The sequence below is a fragment of the Chenopodium quinoa genome, unplaced genomic scaffold (assembly GCF_001683475.1).
Source record: "Chenopodium quinoa cultivar QQ74 unplaced genomic scaffold, ASM168347v1, whole genome shotgun sequence".
NCBI lineage: Eukaryota > Viridiplantae > Streptophyta > Magnoliopsida > Caryophyllales > Amaranthaceae > Chenopodium > Chenopodium quinoa.
In genome coordinates, this window is record NW_018744835.1 from 841,513 (window position 1) to 867,877 (window position 26,365).

Below are 26,365 nucleotides of genomic sequence, written 5' to 3' on the forward strand. Positions count from 1 at the left end.
TAAATTTAAATTAGATTGGTTAATAGGAAATTGGAGGGATTAGGGTAATTAGGTGGGAGTGAATGAGGAGGCTTGGTTGGGGTTTTGGAGGCTCCTCATTGCTCCACTCTATAATTATATTACCTCCGTTTCTTTTTAGTTGACACTTTTTGACTTTAGCACTATTCACTTACTACCTTTTGATCGTCTTTTGTGCTTCATAACATAATGAAAAATATAGTTATGTGGGATCTTGTTAGATTCGTCACTATATATATTTTCAAAATATCAATTTTTTAAAATTTTTGTTTATTGGTAATTAAAAATATTAATTGTTAAAGTTGTGCATTGACAAACTTGACTAAAAAACGTATCAGAATAGATTTATTTATTTTTTCACTCGTAACAAAAAAAAAACAAAATTATAGCGTTGTTTTCTTCTTCAAAATTATAGCGTTGTCCTCGTAAATCCCCGAGATAATTTTTCCGTTCTCGACTCATTTTGAGCTCCCTCGGTTCAAGTTATCACTCTAATTTACACAACCCATATCAAATATCAATACTTTCTTCCAATTCCCATATTTCTGGGTTTCTACACTCAATTCATTCATCAAATTTCTGCAATGTTTGCTTTTTTTGATTGAATTTGGCAAATTTTCAGATGGGTAGGATAAAAAAGAAACCCCGGCGTTCTGTGAGATTTTTTGAGAATGGAAGCACAAGCAATTATGGTGAAAATACAGCAAACACAGGTGCTAATTTAGCTAATGACCTCAAAGTTGTTGATTTTGGTAACATTCAAAACCCCCCTTTATTTTTTGATGTTGATAAAAGTAGTTGGGATTCATTAGAACATAGAGATTTATCTGAAATTGTACTCCATAATTTGAATTATAGTCCTGAATTTGTTGGGTTTGAATTGAATGAGGAAATTTGCTTAAGGGTTAGGTTATGTGATGTGAATGAGCGTGTTGTTAGAATAAAATCAGGGTATTGGCCTGTGTTTTCGTCTGAAAACATATATTTGGAGTTTTTTAGTAGGAGGGTAGTTAACAATATCGAAGCTCGTGATGTGGTTGTATGTGGGCAATTTGATGGGAGTGATGACGGGATTACCGGGTTAGTTCAATTAGTTAGTATGAAATTCTTGACGTTGAGGCCGGTTTTTGGGGTTAGGTTATGTGAGGATGTATGCTCACTTAGGATAAGGGTGGAGATACTTCAAGATGCATTTAATGCTTGTACATCACTTCTAGATAACACTAGGCATGCATGGAAGAAGAGCATGATGAGTGTAATGGCTTGGCTTCGGCCTGAGTTGACAACTTCTGAGGCTCGGTATGGGGTCCATGTATTGAGTGAAATTGAAGAAGATTTGAATTCGGAGGTGGATAATGGCAGCTTCAAAGATTCCAATTTTGATGTTGGTGGATTTTATGAAGCCATAAAACGATCAAAGTGAGTGTTTTTTATGGAATTGTTGAAAAGTTGGAATACGTGTGCTTCATTAGATGATTTACTTAACCATTTATGCATACTGTATTATGTAGAGATTGTCCTATGCTGGATGCTGAGTTGCCTGATTTACTCCCTGAGCTTAGACCATATCAACGTCGGGCTGCTTGTTGGATGGTACAAAGGGAGAGGGGTGCTTTGCAGGATTCGGTTGCATGGGAAAATAATTTTTATTGTTCTCCTATGAGTGTGGTTGTGGATTTTTTGGAGTCTCCGTCAAAAATGTTTTACAACCCATTTTGGTATGTCTTTGAAGTTCTTGTTTTTTTGTTACATATTCTTTGCAAATGTCCTCTCCTCCACAAAAATAAAACAGCTCATTTACTTATGAGGATGAAGAGAAAATCCCTATGGTTTGAGGTGGAATAATGAGAAGAAATTGGATCCATAAATTAGGTTTTTGGGATGGTCAATATGTACGCAACCGTGTCCTGTAATTACTTGAGTACGATTAATAAGGAAAGGATGATGGTTGCAACTACAACTAATATTTCACGTAACAATGATAATGATGTTAATACTAGTAGTCTAATACTCTTAACATTGAGAGACAAAGGAAATACAATGATAAAGAACAAATTCTAATTGGAGAGCAATGTAATGTGTGGTAAAAGATAAATTTAACGTAAAATAAGATGTTTACACTAGTAAAAAAGTGTAAGTGATAAAAGGAAGGGGAAGGATAGACCGATCGATAACAAACAGAAATTTTAATTACCCTCCATTATATTTTGTGGAACCAAGCAATTATTGTTTTAATTTATAATAGAAAGAGGAATAAAATCCAACTAAAGGCTTGTTATCTTCACCTTTAACATAATATTTAGTACACTAAGTTAAGTTCAGTATAAACAAGTTAAGTTCAATATAAATAATTTATCAGTTTAGATTTGTAAGTTTGTAACTTCAAAGAACAAATAATCATATGTAATAGGGAATCGGTAAAAATAAATTAAGTTCAGTAAAATAATTTAACTTTAGCAAAAATAATTTAAGTTCAGTAAATATTAAGGGAAGAAAATTGTTTGATATGTGATACGAAAAAAAAAGAAGCGGCGGTAAGGAAAGTAGAAAGGTGGGATTAAGATAGTCTTAAAGAGGGCGAGATCTAATATGACTTAGGTGGAAGGAGCTAAGAATAACATGTAAACTAGTTTTTGCCCTGTGTAATCGGTTTTATAATACTACTTCCATTTCATATATTTTGCAACTTTGGAATATTTTATATCTCACAAATATTACCCCAAAGTTGCAAAAAATATGAAACAGATGTAATAATAAGACTTGAAAATAATAAAAATCAATTAAAATGAAGTTAGTTCAAATGAAATGACTTATATAACATTTTTTTTTTTGAAATTTGAATTCATTTAATGTCTACCCTAAAACTCTCTTGTTATATATTTTATTTAAAATATTTTTACAAATTAAGTTTTTATTCATTAACTTTTTTATTATGTTATGTTTTAAAGAAAAATATAGAAAAATAAAAAGTTTTTGGCGGGAGAATTTTTATTGTGAATGTGACACGTGTATTTTAGGGATAAGTTTGGTGGTTACTTTAGTATATAGTATAAATATGAGTTTAAAGGAGCACCTTGCACTTGACAGAAGGGTATGGAGAGAGGATCATGGTTGATGATCATTAGAGATGAAATCTTGGTTCATGTAGCCGACCCCATCATTAGTATTAAGGTTTCACCTAAATTTAATCCCTTTTGTTCATTCATAGATTCTTAACCCTAGAAAATTAAACTACTCATGCATGTTTATAGTAACAAAAGCTATAAACATGATTGAAGACATTATAAAAAAATCTAAGATAGAATAATTGCAATTAAGGAATAGATAGCAAAAGCAAATATGAACAATACCTTTGAAATTACAATACTTCTCATTCAAGGAGAAAGAGCTCTAAAGGTGCAATATTGAATTCAGTGTACTTTGGAATTAAACTAATGGCCTATTTGGAAATAGGTAATTCATTTCAAATGATGGAACAATACCTTTGAAATTACAATACTTCTCATTCAAGGAGAAAGAGCTCTAAAGGTGCAATATTGAATTCAGTGTACTTTGGAATTAAACTAATGGCCTATTTGGAAATAGATAATTCATTTCAAATGATGGATTTGGCCCAAATCCTTTGTTTGGGAATCCAAAGAATTTGACATTGAATTTGGGCCAATTCCAACCTCCTTACTAAACCCTCTTTACAACTTGGATTTGTAAATTACTTATTTTACCCTATCATTTCAAATTCCACCTTCACCTGCTTCCCCAATTCTCTCTCTCCTAGGGTTTGGTCTCTCCTCCATTGAAGCAGCTTTGGTGGTTTCGTTCCTCCATTGAAGCAGCTTTGTGGTTTCGTTCCTCCATTGAAGTAGCTTTGTGGTTTTGTTCTCTAGAATCTCCATTAAAGTGGCTTTGGAGCTTTCTCTCCTCCATTGTAGTGTATACTTTGAATTCTTACTGAATCATCTTTCTCGCCAATTCATCAATTTCAAACCCGACGACAATCATCTCACCGAAAGCAATTCACTTTGAAGTTGCAACAAATTCAGGATCTTATATCAATTTGGTTAATTTTTTAGTTTAGGGATGAATTAGTTTTATAATGTTTTTATTAAGCTACTAAATTTACAATTCTGAAATTGAAATTCTAGTTATTTCCAAACAACAAAGTAAATTTGAAATGATGGATTTATAAATCTCAATATTTCCCAAACAGAAATTTGGGAATTGAATGTTAGTATTTGAAATTATAGATTTGAAATTAAGCATTTGAAATGAAATCCTTGTATCCAAACACTACCTAAAAGCATTCTAAGCTTTTAAGAAACCACACTAAAAATAAGGCATCCCTTTTCATGGCTTTTACAATGGGTATTAATAGGCAATGAACAAAAATCCTTAAAAACAAAGAATTTGGGCTTTGCTTGCGTTGGACCCCAATAGAGTGCGAAACCAACTTTTAAACTCAATTGGGTGGCGTGCTCCAAGATAACTTGTCGGGTGCGAAAAAATCATTGAAATAGCTTATTTCTCGTAGAAAATTGGCGTGTGACCTTCAAGTCTGCTTTCCAATCCAATTAAAATCACTCCATTATTTATAGATCAAAAGTTATGAGCAAAAGAGTGAACTAGAGTCATTTCATAAGCATTTTGCTCCGTTTGAACGCATTTATTCCAAAGAGATGCATTGCGATCCTTGTGCAAGATAATCTATTTGTATCGAAATCATCTAAAATCATCAAAACATGAAAACAGAGTAGTATAGCACAACTTGAGTAAACCATGCAGATATGCCCCTAAATGTTCCAATATGAACTAGAAATATAACTTCTATAGTTATATGTACTTGAAAAAACTATATGACTATGACTATCACTGATCCCCTTTGGTCAATTTTAGGCCCCTAATAGTGTTGCAGCTTTAACTTGTATTTCCATAACCTATGATGCTCTTATCGGGGTACAGGCTGTACAGCAGTGGTACTCAAATATGGATCAAAGAGTGTCATAGAATTTTTTTTTTTTTACCTTGAAATACTGTGGTTGCAAGGGCCTATGGTTTTAGTGATACTCAAATATGGATCAAAGAATGTCATAGAATATTCTTTTACCTTGAAATAATGTGGTTACAAGGGCCTATGGTTTTAGTGACACTCAAATATGGATCATAGAGCCGTCATGAAAGTGATGAAACATGAAATTGAAGATACAATAATGTGGTCACAACATTTAGTAGGGCCTAGAGGTATGATATATGTAAGTGGAGATGTCTGGTAAGAACGAGAAGCATGCATGTGCAAATTTTTTTCACACTGTACACACAGTCAGTAGTCTGTACACCTTGTATTAATCGAATGTGTTGGCCTGTGGGCTACCTGTCGTGTCTTGTGCTGTGCCAGAGGTGCTCATGTTATGCTGGGCCATCTTTGTTTCACATGATGATATGGGAGGTAGAACTGTAGGATTGTCAATGTCGTTATGTCACTATTCCCTGGATACATGTGGGGTAAATTTTTTGAAATTGGGATAATTTTGACATCAATGATGCAAAAAATTCATAAGTTTTAAGCACTGTTCATGTGGTTGATACTCTAATTGGACTTTGTTGTTTAGTGGTGGACAGTAGGATGATTTTGGTCAAACATGCCAAGTCTTTGTTAGCTGACAAGTAGGGCAAATCATTTCATATGTAAACCATGGTTCAATGTTATGGACCCATTAATTCACTCGGTCCATCACTCAAGGAGTATCAGCGCAGGCCAAGGTCAACAACACTCACAACGGTAAAGAGGGAGGAGCTAACAAAGTCAACCAGCAAGACTAGAATAGGGAAAGACATGAAGAGCAGTAGTTTTGGGTGGCAAGCCGAATTGGGAAAGATGACAGGAAGACAAAGCTATTGACTGATACACTTTGGTGCTATGTCTTTGTTATGCTTTTTACTAGATGACAACTTTAATTAATATTAGGGCATTGTAATTGCTTGAGAGTAGCTAGAGTATATAAGGTAATTTTAGTAGTAGTAGCAACCTTCCAGAAATTGAGTGAACCTTTGGTGAGATTAGTAGCCTCAAGCTACCATGAGAGTTATAGCCTAAAGCTATATTTATCTTTCCTTAAATCTGTAATTCGAATCTTAATCAATTAATACTCAAGCTTTTGCCTTAATTCGTGATAATTAGTATAATTGTGGTGGTGTGAATTCCGGTTCTTTACATCCTTCCATTGATGTCGTAATAGAATTCCTTTTTTTTTTCCCCTTCCTTTTCCCCCCAATTTCGTTTAGGCAGACTTTTTAAATATGAAGGATAAGTATGATTGCTGTAGTTGAATGTCTCTTTTCCTATTTTACGCGTTTGTTTTTAATTTATTTATATTCTTTGAATTTTTTTTCTTACTTAGCGTGGAATTGTCCACATTTCATTCTTTCCATTAGTCTAGACTTTTCTCTTATCCTTTTCCTTCTTTTTCCCCTCTCTTTTGCTAGTGGGAACGCTTCTTTGTGTCAAGAGATCGCCCCTTCATATGTCTTTGGTGGTATTCTTGCTGGTAAGAGTCTTTGATTAATTTTTATAATCTCTTCTGTTTTCTCTTTTTTTTTTTTTTTTTTTTTTTTTTGGGTACATGTAGGTATCACCTTGTTAAGTGTAAATCTTTTATATAGGTAATACTTAAGAATTTGCAATTTGGGAAAATGAGTCATGTTTTAATTCCTTTTCAAAAAACCATGTTCATGTTTGGGTCCATGTTGATATTGTGATTTTTAAAAGATTATTTTGTGTGAATTAAAATGTTAAATAGTGAATTTATAAGGAATATTGATTAATAAGTAATTTAGGTAAGATGTGCTCCCGTTATGCTAAGTTTCATTTTTTCTTTCTTGTGCTTGTCATGTGCTTGGTTGTTCATTCACATCTCATAGTATTAGATAACTTTATACAACAACAACAACAAAGCCTTAGTACCAAAATGATTTTGGGTCGGCTAACATGAATCTCATCATAAGGAATTGTTCGTAAAGGAAAAAGAGCATAGCAAGATAATCAATTTAATAAAAGGTTGGAAAAAAAGGTGTGTAAAGTGAAACAAAAAAGAGAATACGAACAAATATTTAAGAGAGTATTAAAAGATTGGTAAGGGAATAAAAAAGAGAAAGAACTTGTAAGTAAAACACATAAAGGTTGCAAATAAGTAGAGTTTGCAAAAACACGAGCTGAGTAAATAATAAAATTAAATACTAAAATCATGACACATCCTCGACATGAATTTTCTCCAACCTCCCCGACCTATCCAATACCATATTTTCCTTAATCCTCATAGTATTCATATCACTCTCAATCACCCTCTTCCAAGTTTTCTTAGGTCTTCCCCTACCCCTCGCGATCCCAACACTCTGCCACATTTCAACCCTCCTTACTGGAGCCTCACTTGGTTTCCCTTTTACATGGCCAAATCACCTTAGACGTGTCTCCCTCATCTTGTATTCAATGAATGTAACCCTTACTTTTTTTTCCTGATTATCTCATTCCTCAACCGATCCTTTTTTTTATGGAAATACATCCATCATAACATACGCATCTCTACCAATTCATCTTAAGCACATGACAATGCTTCACAAACCAACATTCTGTAACCATATAACAATGCAGACCTAATTGTCTTTTGGTAGAATTTACTTTTAATATATGAAGCATGCTAGGATAATATAAAAACCTCATAGCACTTGTCCACTCTAACCAACCTGTTTTGATCCTATGAGCTATATTTCCATCCAATTCTCTATCCTTTTGAATAATTGATCACCCTACCTATTTCCCACTCCACTAAACTTTCATTTTAAAATGGCCTTCTTAATCCTGCTTACCTTCAAGCGAGATTTCAAAGTCCGTCTTCATAATTCTTACTTACTTTCCACGCCTTCTTTCGTCTTATCAATCAACACAATATCATCAACAAATATCATGCACCATGGTATATAATCTTAAATTGAACTCCTCAATTCATTTATGACTATGGCAAAAAGAAAAAGGCTAAGTCCTTGATGAACTTTAACTGTAATAGGTAACTCTTCATTCTTCCTAATAGTAGTAAGGTAAGCACACTCACGCTAGCTCCCTCATACACGTCCTTAATGATGTAAATATATTTCCACGAAATGTCTTTTCTTGTTAAAGCCCACCAAAGTATTTCCCTTGGTACCTTATCATAAGCCTTCTCCAGATTAATAAAAACCATATGTAAATCCTTCTTATCCCAATAAATCTCCTGTAGCTGTCTCATAAGATGTATTGCCTCCATAGTCGATCTTCCTGGCATATAGCCAAATTGGTTTTCCGAGATCTTCACACTTCTCCTTAACCTTTGTTCGATCACTCGCTCACAAAGTTTCATAGTATGACTCATTAGTTTGATCCCTCAATAGTTGGCACAATCTTGGACATCGCCTTTGTTTTAAACTTTTAATACAAGGTATTACAATACTTTTCCTCCACTCCAAAGGCATCCATCCCCAAATCTTGTTGGAAAAAAGTTGTCAACCATTCAATTTCTCTTTCTACCAAACATCTCCAAACCTCAATAGGAATGCTATCAGGCCAACTGCTTTCTTCAATCCCATCTATTTTAATGCCATTTTGACTTCTCCCTACTAAGAAAATTGGACACAAACGAGTAGTAGTTTAACTAAGGCTCAAGTGCTCAACGAGATGAAATGCATCGCTGAAGTTGTGAAGCTAAGATTCATGATGCTATTGAAGTTTCTGGCATCAAGTTCACCTAATAGATGTGAGATGAATTTATTTCTCTAATGAGGGATTTGTGGTATGATAAGATTTTTACTCTAGAGTTGTTCAAGCATCACTAGAATAACTTTAGTCTGGAGGCTCAAATGCTTTTCATAAGATTTTTTTTCCTCCTGTTGCGAGTCCCAATATCTATTTTATTTTGAGACTCAAATGTCCAATGCTGAGACAATTATAAAATCACTTCTCATTTACTGTTGAATGGAAGACCCATAAATTTATTATGTGTGAGCTATTTGTTTTTTAAAGCATAACTTTCCTTTTCCAAGAAAGAAAACTTTTTGAGAAAAATTATCAAATTTGGTAATTGTCATTCTTGTTTAACTCATCTGATGGGTCTCATTTTTGACAACCCACTCTCTCATCTTGAGGTCCCCATTAGATGCTACATGTTATTTTATCACTTCTCAAATTTATATGCTTAGTATTCGTATTATTGTATAGTATACAATGTAAAGGTGCTAAAAGTGTTAGCTTTTAAAAGTTGAATAGTTTATGTATGTGTATATTTTCTACCTATTAATATACACATATGCAATATGTTAGTGTCAATATCCATTTGTTGTATGTTTATGCTAGTTTTATCTGTTTTTATTGCAGATGAGATGGGCATGGGAAAAACTGTTGAGCTTCTTGCATGTATATTAGCTCATCGCAAGTCATCATCTGAACAAGGCTGTTGTTCAGGAGGTATATCAGATATTACTGAGAAGGAGAAAACCAGAATTAATAGACTGAAAAGAGAGCGTGTTGAGTGTATATGTGGTGCACTTAGTGAAAGTTACAAGTATGAAGGATTGTGGGTTCAGTGTGATGTCTGTGATGCATGGCAGCATGCAGACTGTATTGGTTATTCACCCTCAGAAGGAATGCAAAGAACCAAGGAAACTTCTAAGGGAAAACACAACAATAACAAAAGGAAGAGGAATGTTGCTGATATCGTCATGGTGAATAATGAGTATGTGTGCCAAATTTGCTTGCAGTTGATGCAAGCTACTAGCTCTCCGGTCGAGTCTGCAGCAACCCTTATTATTTGTCCTTCTTCCATACTGCCTCAGTGGCATGCTGAAATACTTCGGTACTACCTGATGTACCTATGTCTCTGTTCTTTAATTAATATTTTCCCCCTTGTATATGCATTCATGGAATTGAGTGGGGATATGAGTCCACCCCGGGAGAGGGGCAGAGGAAGAGAGGGGATGAGTGAGGAGAAACTGTAGACTTTAAATATGTTCTATGTCATGGGGTTAAGTACTGTAAGCTCTGCAACATTCTCTTAGTCATGTGGTCCATGCAAAGGAATAAATTTGTGGCTGTAGAGTTGCAGATGCTTGGTGTTAATGTGTTATGACTTGCTTTGCAACCATTAGAGTGTGAATTGGCAAATTGAATAGGATTGACTTTATGATTGTAAATTTACATGTCAAAGGGGTCGGGTTTTGGTTGGGAAATGGATATGAACTAGATTGTTCAGTTGCACATAGACCCAATGGGCTATACACCATTATAATTATTATTCAACCTAAATTTTACTTTCTCCTATATATATATATATTCTACAAAGTACCATATTGGATTTTATGTTTAGCAATGCACGACCTTGACTGTTAATATCTAATTCTTTTAAAAATATTGTTACTTAGTACTTAAAGATTACAACAAATGGTCTAAGGGGAGTGTGTGAATAGCCTTAGTCTAAAAGGTGCTATTTAATAAATTTAATTATCACCTAAAATTTTACAAATGTGTTAATATAGAGAAATAGTGAAAAATTGAGATAAGAATATAGTCATGCATCTTCTAGAGTTGTAACTAATGTTGGTGAGTATATATATACAAGAAAGACTATATATGTGGCTGTCTTATAACAAATTAGTATAAGGGATATGATATATGAAGTATTTTATCTAATGGTTTTAAACATCTATAGGGAAATAGGTTAATAATATATAAGTCTAATCTTTTTTTATATGTCAATTCAATTGTAGCAATATGTGTAATGGTTTCAATAATGGATTATGTCATTCTATAATGGATGTTGTTAGACCTTGTGGAATGACAATTTCAATTATCTTTACAGAACAGCCTTTTCAAAAATCCTTTACAGAATGTCCTCTAAGCCCCTCTATGTAGCAAAACAAGATTGTTTATATTGTTTTTATTTGATTGGTCCTTGTTCCTGTAGTGGATCCTCAATAATTTTTTTTGATAATGCACCAAAGTCCACAAACACAAAGTGATCAAGAAAATTTTGTAATGCCATTTTTGTTGCTCACTTTATAATTGCATTGGAACACTTATGATACTGAATTTTTTGCTTGACATGTAACTGTTCTCTTATTGATTGCTTATCCATCTCTTAGTCATACAAATCCAGGCTCCATGAGAACTTATGTCTACGAAGGTGTGAAAGAAAAGTCATTATCAAATTCCACTGCATTGGATATCAATGAATTAGTCTCAGCTGATATTGTGCTGACGACATATGATGTTCTGAGAGATGATCTATCACATGATTCAGAGAGGCATGAAGGGGATCGTCGCTTAATGAGATATAGAAAAAGGTTTCTTCTACACCACTCTCTCTCTCTCTCTCTCTCTCTCTCTCTCTCTCTCTCTCTCTCTCTCTCTCTCTCTCTTTTTCCAGTCATTATGCTTAGTTGAAAGCCGTTCTTAATGTTTTGCTTATAATATAATATCTTAGGAGGATGGTATAAGCTTCACAATCTTCTCCAGTTCTCTGTACCTGTTGTGATAGGAGCCTAATAAACTGTGCCCAAGGTTATTCTTGATTTTAAGAGTTTATCAGTTTGTCCATTCTATTCAATGCAAGTCTCTCCTGAGTCAGTCATAGATATCTGCCTTTTTATTTGCATCATCATTTCCTCTGCAGTATGTTAAATACTTTGTATTAAGGAAAAAATATAAATTTATTTTGAAAGTAAGGGCTAGGATTTTTAATTAAGGAAAGGATCTGAAATTTTTCTATATCGGACGGTTGCCTATGCCGTTTCATGTTAGCCTACCCCAAATCATTTTGAGACTATGGCTTTGTTGTTGTTGTTGTAAAGGATCTGAAATTTTTATATTTTTGTTTTGTTTGTTTGTTTGTTTTTTTTTTGAGGGGGTGGGGGGGGGGTGTGGTGGAGGTTGTTCTTGTAAATTTCTTCGTATTTACACATGCCTATCTGAGTGTATGTCCTCTGCCTTTATGTTTTGTCATGATCCAGTGTAATATTTCGCTTGGCAAGACATTGAATATCCTGTAACTGAAGCTGTAAGCTGGGATACTTCAGTGATTTGTAATGAGCAAGTTACAGAATTCTCCTGTATAATTTGTTACAGGTATCCTGTGATTCCAACCCTTCTGACCAGGGTGTTATGGTGGAGAATTTGCTTAGATGAAGCTCAAATGGTCGAGAGTAGTGTTGTTGCTGCAGCAGAGATGGCACTACGTCTACATGCAAGACATCGCTGGTGTATTACTGGAACACCTATCCAAAGGAAATTAGATGATTTGTATGGTCTTCTCAAATTCCTTAAAGCAAGTCCATTTGATGTGTCTAGGTGGTGGACTGAAGTTATACGAGAACCATATGAGGTATGTGATTTTTCTTTATTAAATGTTTTAATTATCTTAATTATCTAGTGTATTATATTTGTGTCCATACTCTGGGAGATATTATTGGGGTTATTTAATTATGAGCGATCATGTCCTTTGTTACATTACAAGATGAATTCTTTTTTCTAAGAAAAAAGCAGAAAAAGTTAGAGTTCTGACATACTTGGTTATACATCCTTCTTTGTGCTTCTGAATTTCTCTTACAGCACACCATCATCCTAATGCTGCTAAGTAGGCTTTTGCCTAGGCCATGATCCCAAAACTATGCAGTCTTATCTGTAGTCTGTACAGTTGTGAATAGGCTGTTTTAAACTTATGACTTGCCTGTTTCAGTCCTTATGGCTTACCCTATTGCAAGATGCTGTCTACAAAAGATCTTTGATACCAAAAGCATCTGATTACTTGATACTTCCATAGAGATAAGAATTAAAGAATAATCTTCAAACTGAGTTACTAATTTTGTTGTCTCACAACCAACTTGCGAATTCATACTACCTCCGTTTCACATTATGTGCAACAATTGAATATTTTTTATCTCAAAAATACCCAATTGTTGCTCATAACCATAATATTAAACAGAGGTATTATTAGGGCATGGAGGAGCTGTCTGAAGAGTTACCTTTTCCATTTGAAAGTCTGTTGTTTTTCCTGATCGTGCACCTTACTTTTGTAGCGAAAGAATGTAGCAGCTATGGCATTCACACATCAAATATTCAGACAGTTGATGTGGCGCTCCTCAAAGGCACATGTTGCAGATGAGCTTGAGCTTCCTCTGCAGGAAGAACAGGTCTCCTGGCTTTCTTTCTCTGCAGTTGAAGAGCACTTCTACCAGCGGCAACATGAAACTTGTGTGGATTTTGCTTGTGAAGTTCTTGAAAGGTTCAAAAGTCAGAGTTTGTCTAGACATTGCTCAGGTTTGCAAAATATTTTAAACCTTCTTTATGAAGTGGAATACTTAATCATCCATTCTTCTTTAGACTAGGAGAAAAAGCGAAAAATAGTAGAGATTTACTAATAGCCGATGTTTCTTTCAGCCTCCTCGTCGTCTGTACCTGATCCCTTTGTTACCCATTTAGAGGCCACAAAGCTGCTAAACTCACTTTTGAAGCTTCGACAAGCTTGCTGCCACCCTCAAGTGGGAGGATCTGGACTACGTTCTCTCCAACTATCTCCCATGACCATGGATGAAATATTATCTGTGTGTTGTCACTTAGATCATTCATCTTACATGCTGGAAATTGATTCATCTGTACTAATTACTAATAAGAGCTTTTTTTTGTAATGTTATAGGTTCTTATTAGTAAAACTAAGGTAGAGGGAGAGGATGCATTAAGGAAAGTAGTTTCTTCATTGAATGGGCTTGCCGGTATAGCGATCATCCAAGGCGAACTATCTAATGCAGCATCTTTTTACAAAGAAGCATTAAATTTAGCTGAAGAACATTCTGAAGATTTCCGTGTGGACCCTTTGTTAGATATCCACATACATCAAAATCTTGCTGAGGTTCTCAAATCAGCTTCAAACACCTTGCAACTAGTATCATTTTGTGGGGGGCAGCTAACTGGAAAAATTGAAGAGATGCCTTCTCAAATTAGTGGTGGCATCACTGCATGTCTTGACCATATAAATAAGACTCAAAATGTTACCGAAGATATTTTGGATAGGGCTAGGGATACTTCTGAATTGAACTGCAGTTCATCAACAAATGGCTCAGAAGGTGTTAAAAAATCTAGTATTGAAAGCTTGATTATCATATGTGAGGGTCTAAAACAAAAGTATTTAACTGGATTTTACTCAAGGTTGTCACAAGCTCAACAAGAGTTCCAGAAGTCATATATGCAGGTATATATTCTCTTGACTTTTTGGCTTTCTTTATTTTGACTAATATATATATATATATATATATATATATATATATATATATATATATATATATAAGGAGAGTTTTTTCCCAAGATTTTAGAGAGCCACCTAGGATTTTTATTTTTAAAAAATTATTAGAGCGCCAAGTAGGATTAATATTTTTAGAGCACTACTTATAGGATTATGCCACGTAGGATTGTTATTTTAAATCGCCACGTAAGATTAAAATTAAAAATTTAAATTTATTATAAAAATAAAATACTATCTTTCTAAATTGGAAATTTTATCTAAGAGAAAAGAAATAATTTATTTATTTTGTATATATAAAAAAATACTATTAAACTTTAAAAAAAAAAAAAAAAATTCATGTTCAATTGATATTTAAAAAAAATGGATTAGATAAAAAAAATAATGAAAATATGACAAGTGATTATAATAAAATATTTTATAAAAATATTGTAATAAAAAAATGAAATCACGTTAAATTATATAAAGGGGAGTTTTTTTCCAAGATTTTAGAGAGCCACCTAGATTTTTGATTTTTAAAAAATTATTAGAGTGCCATGTAGGATTAGTATTTTTAGAGCTTTACGTATAGGATTATGCCACGTAAAATTGTTATTTTAAAGCACCACGTAAAATTAAAATTAAAAATTAAAATTTATTATAAAAATAAAATACTATATTTTTAAATTGGAAATTTTACCAAAGAGAAAAAACAATTTATTTTATTTTGTATATATATAAAAAAATACTATTAAACTTTAAAAAAAATGAAATTCACATTCAATTGATATTTAAAAAAATTGGATTAGATAAAAAAATAATGAAAATATGACAAGTGATTATAATAATGTAGTTTATTAAAATATACTAATAAAAATTATGAAATCACGTTTAATTAAAAAAGTATCAGTTTTCTCTAAAAAAAAAAAGTTTTAAATTAAATGCAAAAAATAAGAAAAAATCATTGAAATTAAAAATATATCCTCTCTCTTTTTCCAGCAAAAAAAAAAAAAATGTAATTCTACATTAACAAAATAAAATTGTTAAATGAAATTTTAAAGTTTAAATTAATAAATATAAAATATTATCTTTTGATATTGGGAATTTCATTTAAATATATAACGAATGAGAGAAAATTCACAATTTGTTTTGAAATAAATAAAATAAAAATATTAAATGATAATATGATATACTACGTACAAAGAATAAATAAAGTAACAAATTTTATCACAAACATAGGAAAATAATATACGTTGTAAAAAAATACAAACAAACCGTGCATCGCACGTGCTTCATCTAGTTTCGATTATGCACTTGTGTAATTGCATGTTCAGAATCCTCAAATGTAACATGGGATTGGTATGTTAAAAATAAGCAAGGACAATTTTTTGCAAATCTTCTAGCATAGTTTATGACACAACTTGTGTTTCTGTGCTATCTACTTGTTTGTTGCATTGCGATGCGCATGCTAGTGCGTTTTGTATTATGAAATGGGCGTCTTCTAGCCATAATGACCCCCTTTTTGTTTTTGTTTTTTTGGCATTACCAATTAGGACGATCATTTGTCATAGTACAATGATACTACACATCTTGATGTTGGATAATGGAGGTGGCACCTGCCATCCTCACTACCAAGTGTGTCAATATGAGGGTGAAGAAACAGACAACAATTTCTACGATACCTTGTTACATCCCATTTCAAGCATATCTATGATACCTTAAAACAACAGAATATGGGATCACTTCGTATCTTCTTTGAGGAATAGTTGAGAAACATTATTGTGATTGATGTGATTATGTTTCATATTTTAATAATTCCAATTTACTTGTAAATTACAAGTGGTACAATTTGCTTCATAGCACGCAGCCTCGTTCGCTTCCATGAATTTTTGGTTAAGTGCTGTATGTAGCTTTCCTCCTTTTTCATGTGGCTACCTTTTTGTTGTGGGGTTTTTGTTATGTCGTTTTGGTGGGCATGAAGGACTTTTGCTGTTTTGCTGATACCATGAGAGATGATTTTCTAATTTTTTAGCTTCTGTATTGTTTCATATCAAATTTGTACCCTGCTTTCTAAAATGCATGTAATTTTAGTATCCGGTACATACTATCAGTGAGCTATTCATGTATGGGTGAGGCATGTGGTCCATCAACTGCCTCAAAGCCCGCTTAACAAATTGAAAATTTTCTTGTGTAGCAAACAAATTTATGATAAAATATGTAGTCCCCTTGATGGAGCTAAGTTGTTGCTGAATGCCATTGCTCTCTAGGATAATTTTTTTTAACTAAATCACGTTATCCTCTTGTATGTTCTTTTTTTATTTTCTCTAGTTATGTAATTGGGCCCTACTTTGCTGAAATCTGTTCTGCTCTACTCTGCTTAAAAATAATAATTAATAATTAATAATTATAATAATAATTATTAATTTAATAATAATGATTAATATTTAATAATAATTATAATTAATATTAAATTAATAATAATAATAATAAATATTTAATAATAATAATAATAATCAATGTTAAATTAATAATAATAATTAATATTAAATTAATAACAATAAAAATAATAATTAATATTTAATATTTAGTAATAATAATAATAATTATAATAATAATAATAATAATAAATATTTAATAATAATAATAATCATAATAGTAATAATAATAATAATCAATGTTAAATTAATAATAATAATTAATATTAAATTAATAACAATAAAAATAATAATTAATATTTAATATTTAATAATAATAATAATAATTAATAATTAATATTTAATAATAATAATGATAATTAATATTAAATTATTAATAATAATTAATACTTAATAATAATAATAATAATAATTAATATTTAATAATAATTAATAATTATAATAATAATTAATATTTAATAATATTATTAATATTTAATAATAATAATGATTAATATTTAATAATAATAATTAATATTAAATTAATACTAATTATAATTAATATTTAATCTACTCTGCTCTGCTGATCCTGCCAGAAGCTCAAAAGAAGAGGGCCTTGGTGGTTGAATATTGCCTTTTGTTTCTTCTGAACGCCTAAAAACTATTAATGTATTGCTTTTTGAAGGTTGATGACTTTATAAACAACAGAGAAAACAAGAACAGAGTCTGGTGGTTGGAAGCCCTCCAACAAATTGAACAAAACAGAGATTCAGCTAATGAGTTTTCAAGGAGGATTGAAAATGCTATTTTAGACAGGCAGAACATTACAAAATCAGCAAGAATTGACTCCCGGTTGGTTCTAAATCTTTAGTCTTTTCTTCAAACTGTTGTGAGTTGAAGCTTGTATGCTATACATTTTGTATTCTTAGAAATCTGAAATTCTCTGAAATTCGTTTTCATTCTGAATGACAAGCCAACGGGCAATCTCTAGGATGATCCTTATTTTGTGAAATAAGTTGCCATCTTTTATATAGCTCACATTGACTGATTCTAAGCTATGAGAATGATGTCCCTTATGATAGATAAGAACCTGCTGATATTATTGAATATTCTTGACTCATTAAGAAGTATGGCTGCTGTCTTTGCTGAATTGTTGCCATGTTATGGTGAATAGCTATGCTTGTTGACAACCAATTTGTCTGTCTGATCTATGAATTCTCAACTGATTTATCAATGGATTGAATTGTAATCTTATTGAAACACTCTATTCATGTATAAACATTCAAATATCATTTGGCACTGAAATCTGAAGCTGCTAAACATTGAATTAAAAAATTGATATTAGTAGCACAAAAGAGTTGGTTTGACAGAGACAAAATTTGGTTGTAAGCTGGACAGTAAATGGAAGGATTACACTCCTAAAATGGGTAGTCATCCTATGTTTTAACTTTTTTTTTTCCCTTTTTTGGATCTCCTTTCAGTTTCCGGAGTATAGATGCACTTAAATACTCTATTCAAAGTGGCTTAGACTCACTGGAAGCTGCTCGGAAAAGGTTATTAGACCAACTGTTGGAAATTGATCAGACGATGGAAAAACCAAGAGATGAAGATGTTGACCGTATACGGTACTGTCCAAATTGTTATATGAATGTGGAAGGTCCTTTGTGTGCTCATTGTGAATTGGATGAATTATTCCAGGTATGTCTTGAGTAGGTAAATTTATTATGAGACTCAATGAGGTTACTGCTTGTGGCATATTTCTAAGTTCCTATCTACCATGTCTTTAGGCTTATGAGGCTAGGCTCTTTCTTAGAAAAGAGAACAATGGAGGATTCATCTCGTCTGCTGAAGCAGTAGATCTAAAGAAGAAAAGATTGGAGAGGAACCGTTTTCTTTGGAATTTGGAGCAAAAGTCCAACATTGATGCATCATCAGGTCCAAATAATTTAGGCAGAAGTAAAAGGGATTCTGCAAAAATGTTTATGGTGAGCATCTCTTAATCTCATTCCTTACCCCCCCCCCCCAAGCGTGGTGGATTTACCTGGTAAAATCAGTGTCATGGTGCTTCCACTTAAATGACGAGTTGGAACTTTGTGCTCCCTTATCTTCTAACTTCAAAAATAAGACATAGAGCATGTTGTTAGAGCTGTGCTACATATGTTATGTGTGAGCTGTTATCCAGGAGTTTGGGATGATGCAATATGCCGTTTTGATTCAAACTTTCTAATTCAATTTTATTATCATTTATTAATTTCTTGCTTATGGAGTTTGTCATGATATTGTGTTTTGTAGGATTCAAAACTTCCCTCTGAATTGGAAATAATCCTTGGTGTTATAAGGACTTATTTCAGGGCACACTTGGGGAGAGAAGGTGTATTAGCGGCCAGCAGACACCTGGTTCTTCTTGAGGTATGCCATGCCAAGTTCCTTGCATTTAAGTTGTTGCTAATTATGTCCCTTTCTGAAGTCTTAAGAATTTGATTTATGAGAATTATGACATGGATTGGTGATATATTTGGTGTTTTTTGTTTCTCGCTGATGCTGATTTTATAATTTGTTGTGCAGTTGTTTAGTGTGATGCTTGTACTATTCTAATCTTTTACCTTCTTCATATCAGGAAATGAAGAAGGAATATGCTCATGCAAGATCGTTGGCTACTGCTCAAGCTCAGGTTCTTCGTGCATATGATGAAATTAAGATGGCAACTTCAAGATTACGCTTAAAAGAAAACGGTGATGATGCTAACTCTATAGATGCTCTAAGCCTAGAAGAACTCGATGTTGCTAACGTGGAGAATTCGAGTGAAAAATTTGTGTCATTGGCAACATTATCACAAATACGGGGAAAACTTCGGTATTTGCAGGTACTAGCTTATTATTTATAGCATCATTTATGGCTTCCAATGATTTATTTCATGTACTCTGGTGGTTATGTTACATGGATGACCTTTCTAGTATACATTTGCTCAGCCTCTAGCTGACAAAGTGCTTTAATTTTTTAATAATTTGGTAAAAAAAATATTATTTTAGTTCATGACAATTTGGTATTAAAAAATTGAAATCTGGAGACAATTTGGTCATAAACAAATTAAAGTTGGTGACAATGTGATAACAAAAAACAACTTTAGCAACCATGACGCCAAAAATTTGAACCAATCTTGGAAAAGCCCATGCGAGGCTTACAATCACACTGTCATTTTTCCCTCAAATTTTCATTTCTAATCAAATTATTGATCAACGAATTAAGAATAATTTTTTTAATTTAATTTATTTTTGGCTAATTTTTCGAAATATTTGATTTTTTAATTGAACATTCTCGCCAAGATTGTTTTTAGGCATTATATGTCTACTAGATAATTTAAATCATCACCAATGAACATCAATTCCTAACTAATCAAAAATAATAATAAAATTAAAAATAAAACTTTTAAAAATTACAAACGTAAAGGAAGAAGCCAACTTTATTATATATGTGGAGTGTAATGTATATCTCTTGACTTAGTTCTTGATATCATTTAATTATCTCTTCAAATTGTATATTTGACAATGTTAATATTTAGGTGTATATATTTGCTTTTATTATGTAAATAATATTCTCATAGAGTTGACTATTATTTCCCTTATCTAAATTAGTGCATTATATTTTATGAAAATAAAAAACACTTGTAGCATTGTGTTATCTTCACTTACTATTTCTGTAATATATAAGAAGTATTATGTAAAGTTTATTAATGCAATACAATTTAACCTTTAATTACAAAATAAAGATATAGTGTAAAAGACGTTGATTATACAAAATTCAAACTAAAAACTATCTAATAGCGGTCGGTAGCGGCTATGCTGTCAGTAGCGTGGGTTATGCGGATGCAAATATGCAATTGGTGTGGGTTGATGGTAGGTGTGGATCTGAGAGGGAGAGAGAGAGAGAGAGTGAGAGTGTTTTATGAGATAAATAGACGAGAAAAGACTTGAATGTCTTAGGATGGTGGATAAATGGTCAAACTCAATCAAATTCATTTTCAAAATAATACAAACCAGGGTCGAGTTCGAGGTTGACCTGGAAATTTTGCGTGTCGAACAGGTTCGGGTTAAATCGGGTTTCGGGTCAAAATTTTTTGTTAAAGACCCGGGAAAATGGGTCGGGTAAAAAATTGATAGGTCTACTCTCGCGTGATCGTGGGAAAATTTATGAGGGGGTTATGGCTTATGACAATTCGAGATGCTTGAAGAGGCCAAAATTACGGGCTTGGAAATCTTGAATTGTTTGATACCTTTTGAAAATCTGAAATGAAGATAGTAAGCTGATATTCAAGATATGTATTTCTTGGTTCCTTGTCCTGTTACTTGAGTTGGCAGTGGTTTTTATTTTCCTACTTCTACATATATTTGCAGAAATGATAGTGGGAAAGCTGGAAAGGCCTTTAGGAGCAGTAATAATAGATGAACAGTGAACTCTTCCTTATTTAGTACTCCCTCTGTTCCTTTTTGTTCTTCCCATTTGGAATTTTGGTACTATTCATAAGATGAGAGAATCTTCTAAATTACTCTTAAATTTTTAATGCATAACATAATCTTGTTGGGTCTTATACTCTCATTTGTTTTGTCTCAATGAGTAGTCAATTAATTTTCAATTTTTTTTACTAATAGGCAACTAAAGATTTTTATGCCAAAGTAATGTATTGGCAAACGAGCGAAGTCAAAATGAGAAGATTTTTTAGAAGGGAGGGAGTATAAGAAGAGTTTTGAGAACGTAGGGAGTTTAAGCTGCTAAGGTGCTCAGTGTAGATTTGTTTATTATAATTGGTATTGGACTGTTAAAGAAGCTCTCAACTGATTGCTGACTGGTCTGAACTGGGATACCATACAACCCTGTTCATAAAGCCATTTTCTTATGTAGGCTCAACCCCACTGCATGACCCCTTTTGTTGATACCTGCAACTCTGTTTATCTCATTTAAGGCCCTGTTCTTTTGCGTTGCTGTGGTCTGCTCTACTCTACTCTGCTAAAATCTAACCTGCTCTGCTGAGTATTAATAATCTGCTGATACCTTCTCTGCTTTGCTGAAATCTGCTCTCCTCTGCTTTGCTCAGAAACTCAAAAGAACAAGTGCTAGTGGAGATGCTAACAATGTTTCATATTTGCAGATTTCTGTTCAAATGAAAAGATGAATTAAATTTAGGAAGAGGAAAAACTAGGCAAAATTAACTCCCTTCCCTCCCCCCGCCCCCCCCCCCCCCCCTCCCTCCCTGCCACCTGCATATCAATCCAAAATTCCCCTTATGCTCCTGTTGGTTTTCCCTCTCTTCTGTTTTATTACAGTCATCCAGCCCCCTGTAAAAAGCTTCCAGTCACCAGATACACCATCACCATTCACCAGTCTACTTGTTTGTATCTTCCTGCTGGGAAAAAAAAAAATGATGTACTAGGTCAAGTATTTGAACTCATTTACATGTCATCTAATAGGTCCTTTATACCTTGTTTGAGCATGGATGTTAGCATTGCCATTCTTAGCAGGATTTCATATCGTTTTGATTGGTTTGCCTTAGTCATCTATTCACCAGATCCTAACTTTTTAAAAACCAAGGAAAGAAAAGTGTAGGGAAGGTGGTGGAAGCAACAAATTGCGGGATTTCATATCATTTGATTGGTTTGCCTCAACCGTCTGATCCAAATTCCTCAATATCTGAGAAGAAGTTGTCTCTATGAAAAGAGGAACGGGGAGAAGGTGGCTGCTGCAACTTGGAGGAGCTGGGTTTGCCAGAGAAGGGAAGGGGAGGAGTAGGGGTTTGAAGGTAGCAAGGAGTGGAGAGAGAGATGAAGGGGTGGTATTCAATGTTTGTTGTATTTTCTTTTTCCAAAACAAAATTGCAAATGTGTAAGTGTGTAACACTGTTTGCCTTTCTGCTAGCTTTAATGAGGTTTTTAGAATTGGGGGTTACCAATAGAAGGGGTTATGTGACAATGCGTCCTCAAGTCCAAGTTTGAAAAATCCAAGAATTAATTTCCCTAGAAAATGACTAGGTCCAATATTAACATGGTGTCATATCATTATATGGGATAGTTTCCCAAAAATGAATTGCCTAAAGATTTCAGCACATGTCAAAATCATTATGTATCAGAATGTTGGCTCAGCAATCCTATTAAAATACAATTGGCTGTAATGCTGAATATATTTAGCATGCTAAGTTTGAGGATGATAATTTCCATAAACAAATTTACACTGACACAGTTGCAAATAAATTTATTTATTGCAAGTCCGATATAAATTTTGTACAAAGAGATGTTAACTGACGAAAAAGACGAGGCCCTAAAAATAAGAGTGTTATGCTATGAAAGAAAGTAGCTGATGCAATATGATGGTTTTCGTTTGTAAGAATTACACACTACGTCCAATTTTTTTTTTTTTTTTTTTTTTTGGGGGGGGGGGGGGGAGGGTTTGATTAAACCAATATTTATGACAGTAGCTTAAAGTTTGAGCAGCAGTAATTAAATATATATGGGGTTGCTGATTATTATCTTAAAAGTATGAAGGGTTTAGGGAAGAAGCATTGGAGGCCTAATTGTAGTTTAGCAATCACAATTTTCTTGTCAGTGTTAAAAGAATCCTACATAAAGATACAATTTTATGTTTAAAGAGAAAATTTTGGATCTGTATTACCCGATTTCAATTATTGGTATAGAACTATAGATTACCTGCATTTTTATCGTTAGGAACTATATGACCTTCGTTGCATTTCTGTTCAAAGTGGCTTATGGTCTGTTTGTTCAAACATGTGTACTATTTTATAGTTGGGAACAATATGTGGCCTTCGTCGGGAACTGAACCTTCTATGTCCCTTAATTTTGCTGTATATCTATTTAAGTGACTTGTCAATAAATGAGTCTTTTTCTTCCAGGGACTAGTAGTTTCTAAACAGAAAGAAGAATCAGATAATGAGGTAGCTGCTTTAATAGATACTCCTACACCAGAGAGCGCAAATAGTACCAGATTGGCTGAGGAAATGTGTCCTATATGTCAGGAAATTCTGCAAAATCAAAAAATGGTATTTCAGTGTGGACATCTAACGTGCTGTAAATGTAAGTCCTATCTAATAACACTGGCTAATCATGTTGGTCAGCAAGCCAACATCTAAATATATAATTGTGAAAGAGTATGGTTTGTGCAGTACCCAACCCACCCCCCCCCTCCTCTCCTCCTGCGCGGAAAGTTTCTTTGCAAAAATGAGAGATTTTAATTCATTATTGCTTCAAAATATCTGACCTTTGTAATTCATTTAATTTTTTTTGGCTGTCAAGAGAGACTTATTCTATGGCTTTCAAATTTGGCTTCAGCGCTTGAAACTTATGTGTTTACTTACATTACAGAAGTAATTTTTGTAGGTTTCTGTACAATAACTGAGCGAAAGATGGTTTCCTACAGCAAGATGGATGATAATTGGGTGCTTTGCCCTACTTGTCGACAACCTTCTGATTTTGAGAGTATTGCCTTGGCTGATGATGGCCAGAGTAAATCATCTGTTGGAAAAAGTGAAAATCTGGAGGCTTCTGTATCTGTCCAGGGATCATACAGTACAAAGGTATTCATATCCATGACTATCAGGATCTTACTTTCATAATAGTTGCTAACTTTGTTATCTTTTAATAGTTTAATGCTGTGAGGCTCATGTTAATTTTTACTTTTCGAAGATTGAAGCAATTACGAGGAAAATCCTGTGGATCAAGTCGAGCAATCCAGCGGCTAAAGTTCTTGTTTTCTCCAGTTGGAATGACGTCCTTGATGTGTTGGAGCATGCTTTTGCTTCTAATGAGATTAGTTATGTTCGTATGAAAGGGGGAAGGTAGTGGGGGCTCTTTTCACTCTACTGAATTATTTTTATGAATGTTTTGTTTGTTGGGAGATATTATCTTTTGATATGTTGTGTCAATAATTTCGAAAGTGTCTAGTTGTCTGGATGTCTAAGTATAAAATCCATGGTAGAGCTTTTCTGGATGTCTGAATTTCCTTGTAAAACCTATTTAACACGTTTCCTTTCTAATTTTTATGCTACTGCTTACCTCCCTTTGCTTGAATTGCAACATGCCCTTTCATTTTGCAATTGTTCGCATATTCCATCCCCCCCATGATTTTTTTTTATTTTTATTTTTTTGGCCTCTGTTATGGTGACTCTAATCGTGTTGTGTATCCTTCAACACTTTTAAATGACACTCCAAAAGTCAAAATCTATCAGACACGTATTCTGATCTTGATCTTCTGTTTGTTACTAAGTTGTGTGTCTATTGCTGATATCCTGCGTAGGAGTCTTGAAAAAGGGTTTAGCTTATATCGGAGTCCAAGCAACCTACAGATTTTAATAGGTTTGTCTGATGATGGATGGACAACTAAATGATTTTATATTGTAACGACAGAAAACAAACACAAGCTGCTTTAAGCATTTTCAAAGGAGAAAAGATGACAGAAAAGGGTTGTGTCAAGATCAGAGATCAACGGAAGCCAGTTTCTAAGTTTATCCAAGTGTTACTCCTCTTAATTCAGCATGGAGCAAATGGGCTTAACCTCCTAGAAGCAAAGCATGTCATTCTTGTTGAGCCCCTACTTAATCCAGCAGCTGAAGCGCAAGCAATCAGCAGAGTGCACCGCATTGGGCAGACTAGTAAAACTACTGTTCATCGATTTCTAGTATGTGTTTTCCACTTTTGAAAGTATTCTATATTTATAACTGCAGTATCATGGCTATTGAGTGTTTAGTGTTATTCTCTTGCATGTTTTTTTGGGTTTCCAGGTTTGTTGTTAATAGAACTATTTTGTGAAGAAAGCATGGGATTTTTTAAAATAAACAATGATTTTTACATTTGTTTTTCTTTGCTCAATTTCATTCTGCTCAGAGTCTTAACCTTCACTTCTTTATCCCTTTTTTGTCCATTGGCTGAACAGATTAAGGATACAGTTGAAGAAAGCATTTACAAATTGAACAAAAGTAGAAATTCCAGCTCTTTTATTAGTGGGAATAAGAAGAATCAAGATCAGCCTATTTTGACATTGAAAGATGTCGAGTCCTTGTTTGCAGTAGCACCTCCGGCAGCACCGGATAAAAGTAACGAGCAAAGTAGTAGTAGTCTAATGCACTTACCACCTTCTGTTGCTGCTGCCATCGCCGCTGAGAAAAGGCTTGGCCAATCTACAATGTGATTATAGCTTCTATGTAGATTATTTGTGCTGGGTATCTCAGTTCTACGGAGTATTTTTTTCTATTTATTTGCAAGGAGTTATTTAGGTAGGTGTACATATAATTCTTTTATTTTTTTAAAAAATAATACGTAGTATATTTTAGGGCTTCAGCTTTAAGCTGAATTTATGTATGTTAAGCAGCAAGTTTCTTCTTATGGCTGTATTTAGCTGATTTATATTAAAGCCTAACTTCAGTTTCTCTATTTCTCCAATCGTTTCTAATTATTATATTAAATTAAGAGTTGTTTATGGAATATAAAGTATAGTTTCTTTCATTATACTTTGTATTTAATTTGAAAAGGCTAAAATTAAAATCGAACTCGTAAGGAAAAAAAAAAATACAAAGTTTACAAATACAATTATATATTCCAGGGTGCAAATGGAGTCTTATACAGGTTGCAAATGTATCATTCTATATGTTGAACT

The 26,365-nt window shown here is 33.3% G+C and overlaps 1 protein-coding gene across 2 annotated transcripts; it reads left to right on the forward strand.

Moving 5' to 3' along the window:
- Positions 1-408: 408 nt before the first annotated feature.
- Positions 409-26,094, forward strand: LOC110704442 (E3 ubiquitin-protein ligase SHPRH-like). Of its 2 annotated transcripts, XM_021882227.1 has the most exons (19): positions 409-1,437; positions 1,530-1,736; positions 6,496-6,557; positions 9,410-9,887; positions 11,173-11,373; positions 12,155-12,410; positions 13,105-13,345; positions 13,466-13,629; positions 13,722-14,273; positions 17,400-17,566; positions 18,196-18,412; positions 18,502-18,699; positions 19,007-19,123; positions 19,332-19,577; positions 23,610-23,790; positions 24,094-24,290; positions 24,400-24,551; positions 25,120-25,390; positions 25,646-26,094. In XM_021882227.1, exons 1-19 carry the CDS (start codon positions 641-643, stop codon positions 25,898-25,900), a joined length of 4,959 nt encoding a protein of 1,652 aa, XP_021737919.1. In that variant the 5' UTR covers positions 409-640; the 3' UTR covers positions 25,901-26,094. The 2 variants fall into 2 exon arrangements, with proteins under 2 accessions (XP_021737919.1, XP_021737920.1); XM_021882228.1 differs by lacking the exons at positions 1,530-1,736; positions 6,496-6,557 and having other exon boundaries at positions 411-770.
- Positions 26,095-26,365: the final 271 nt, after the last annotated feature.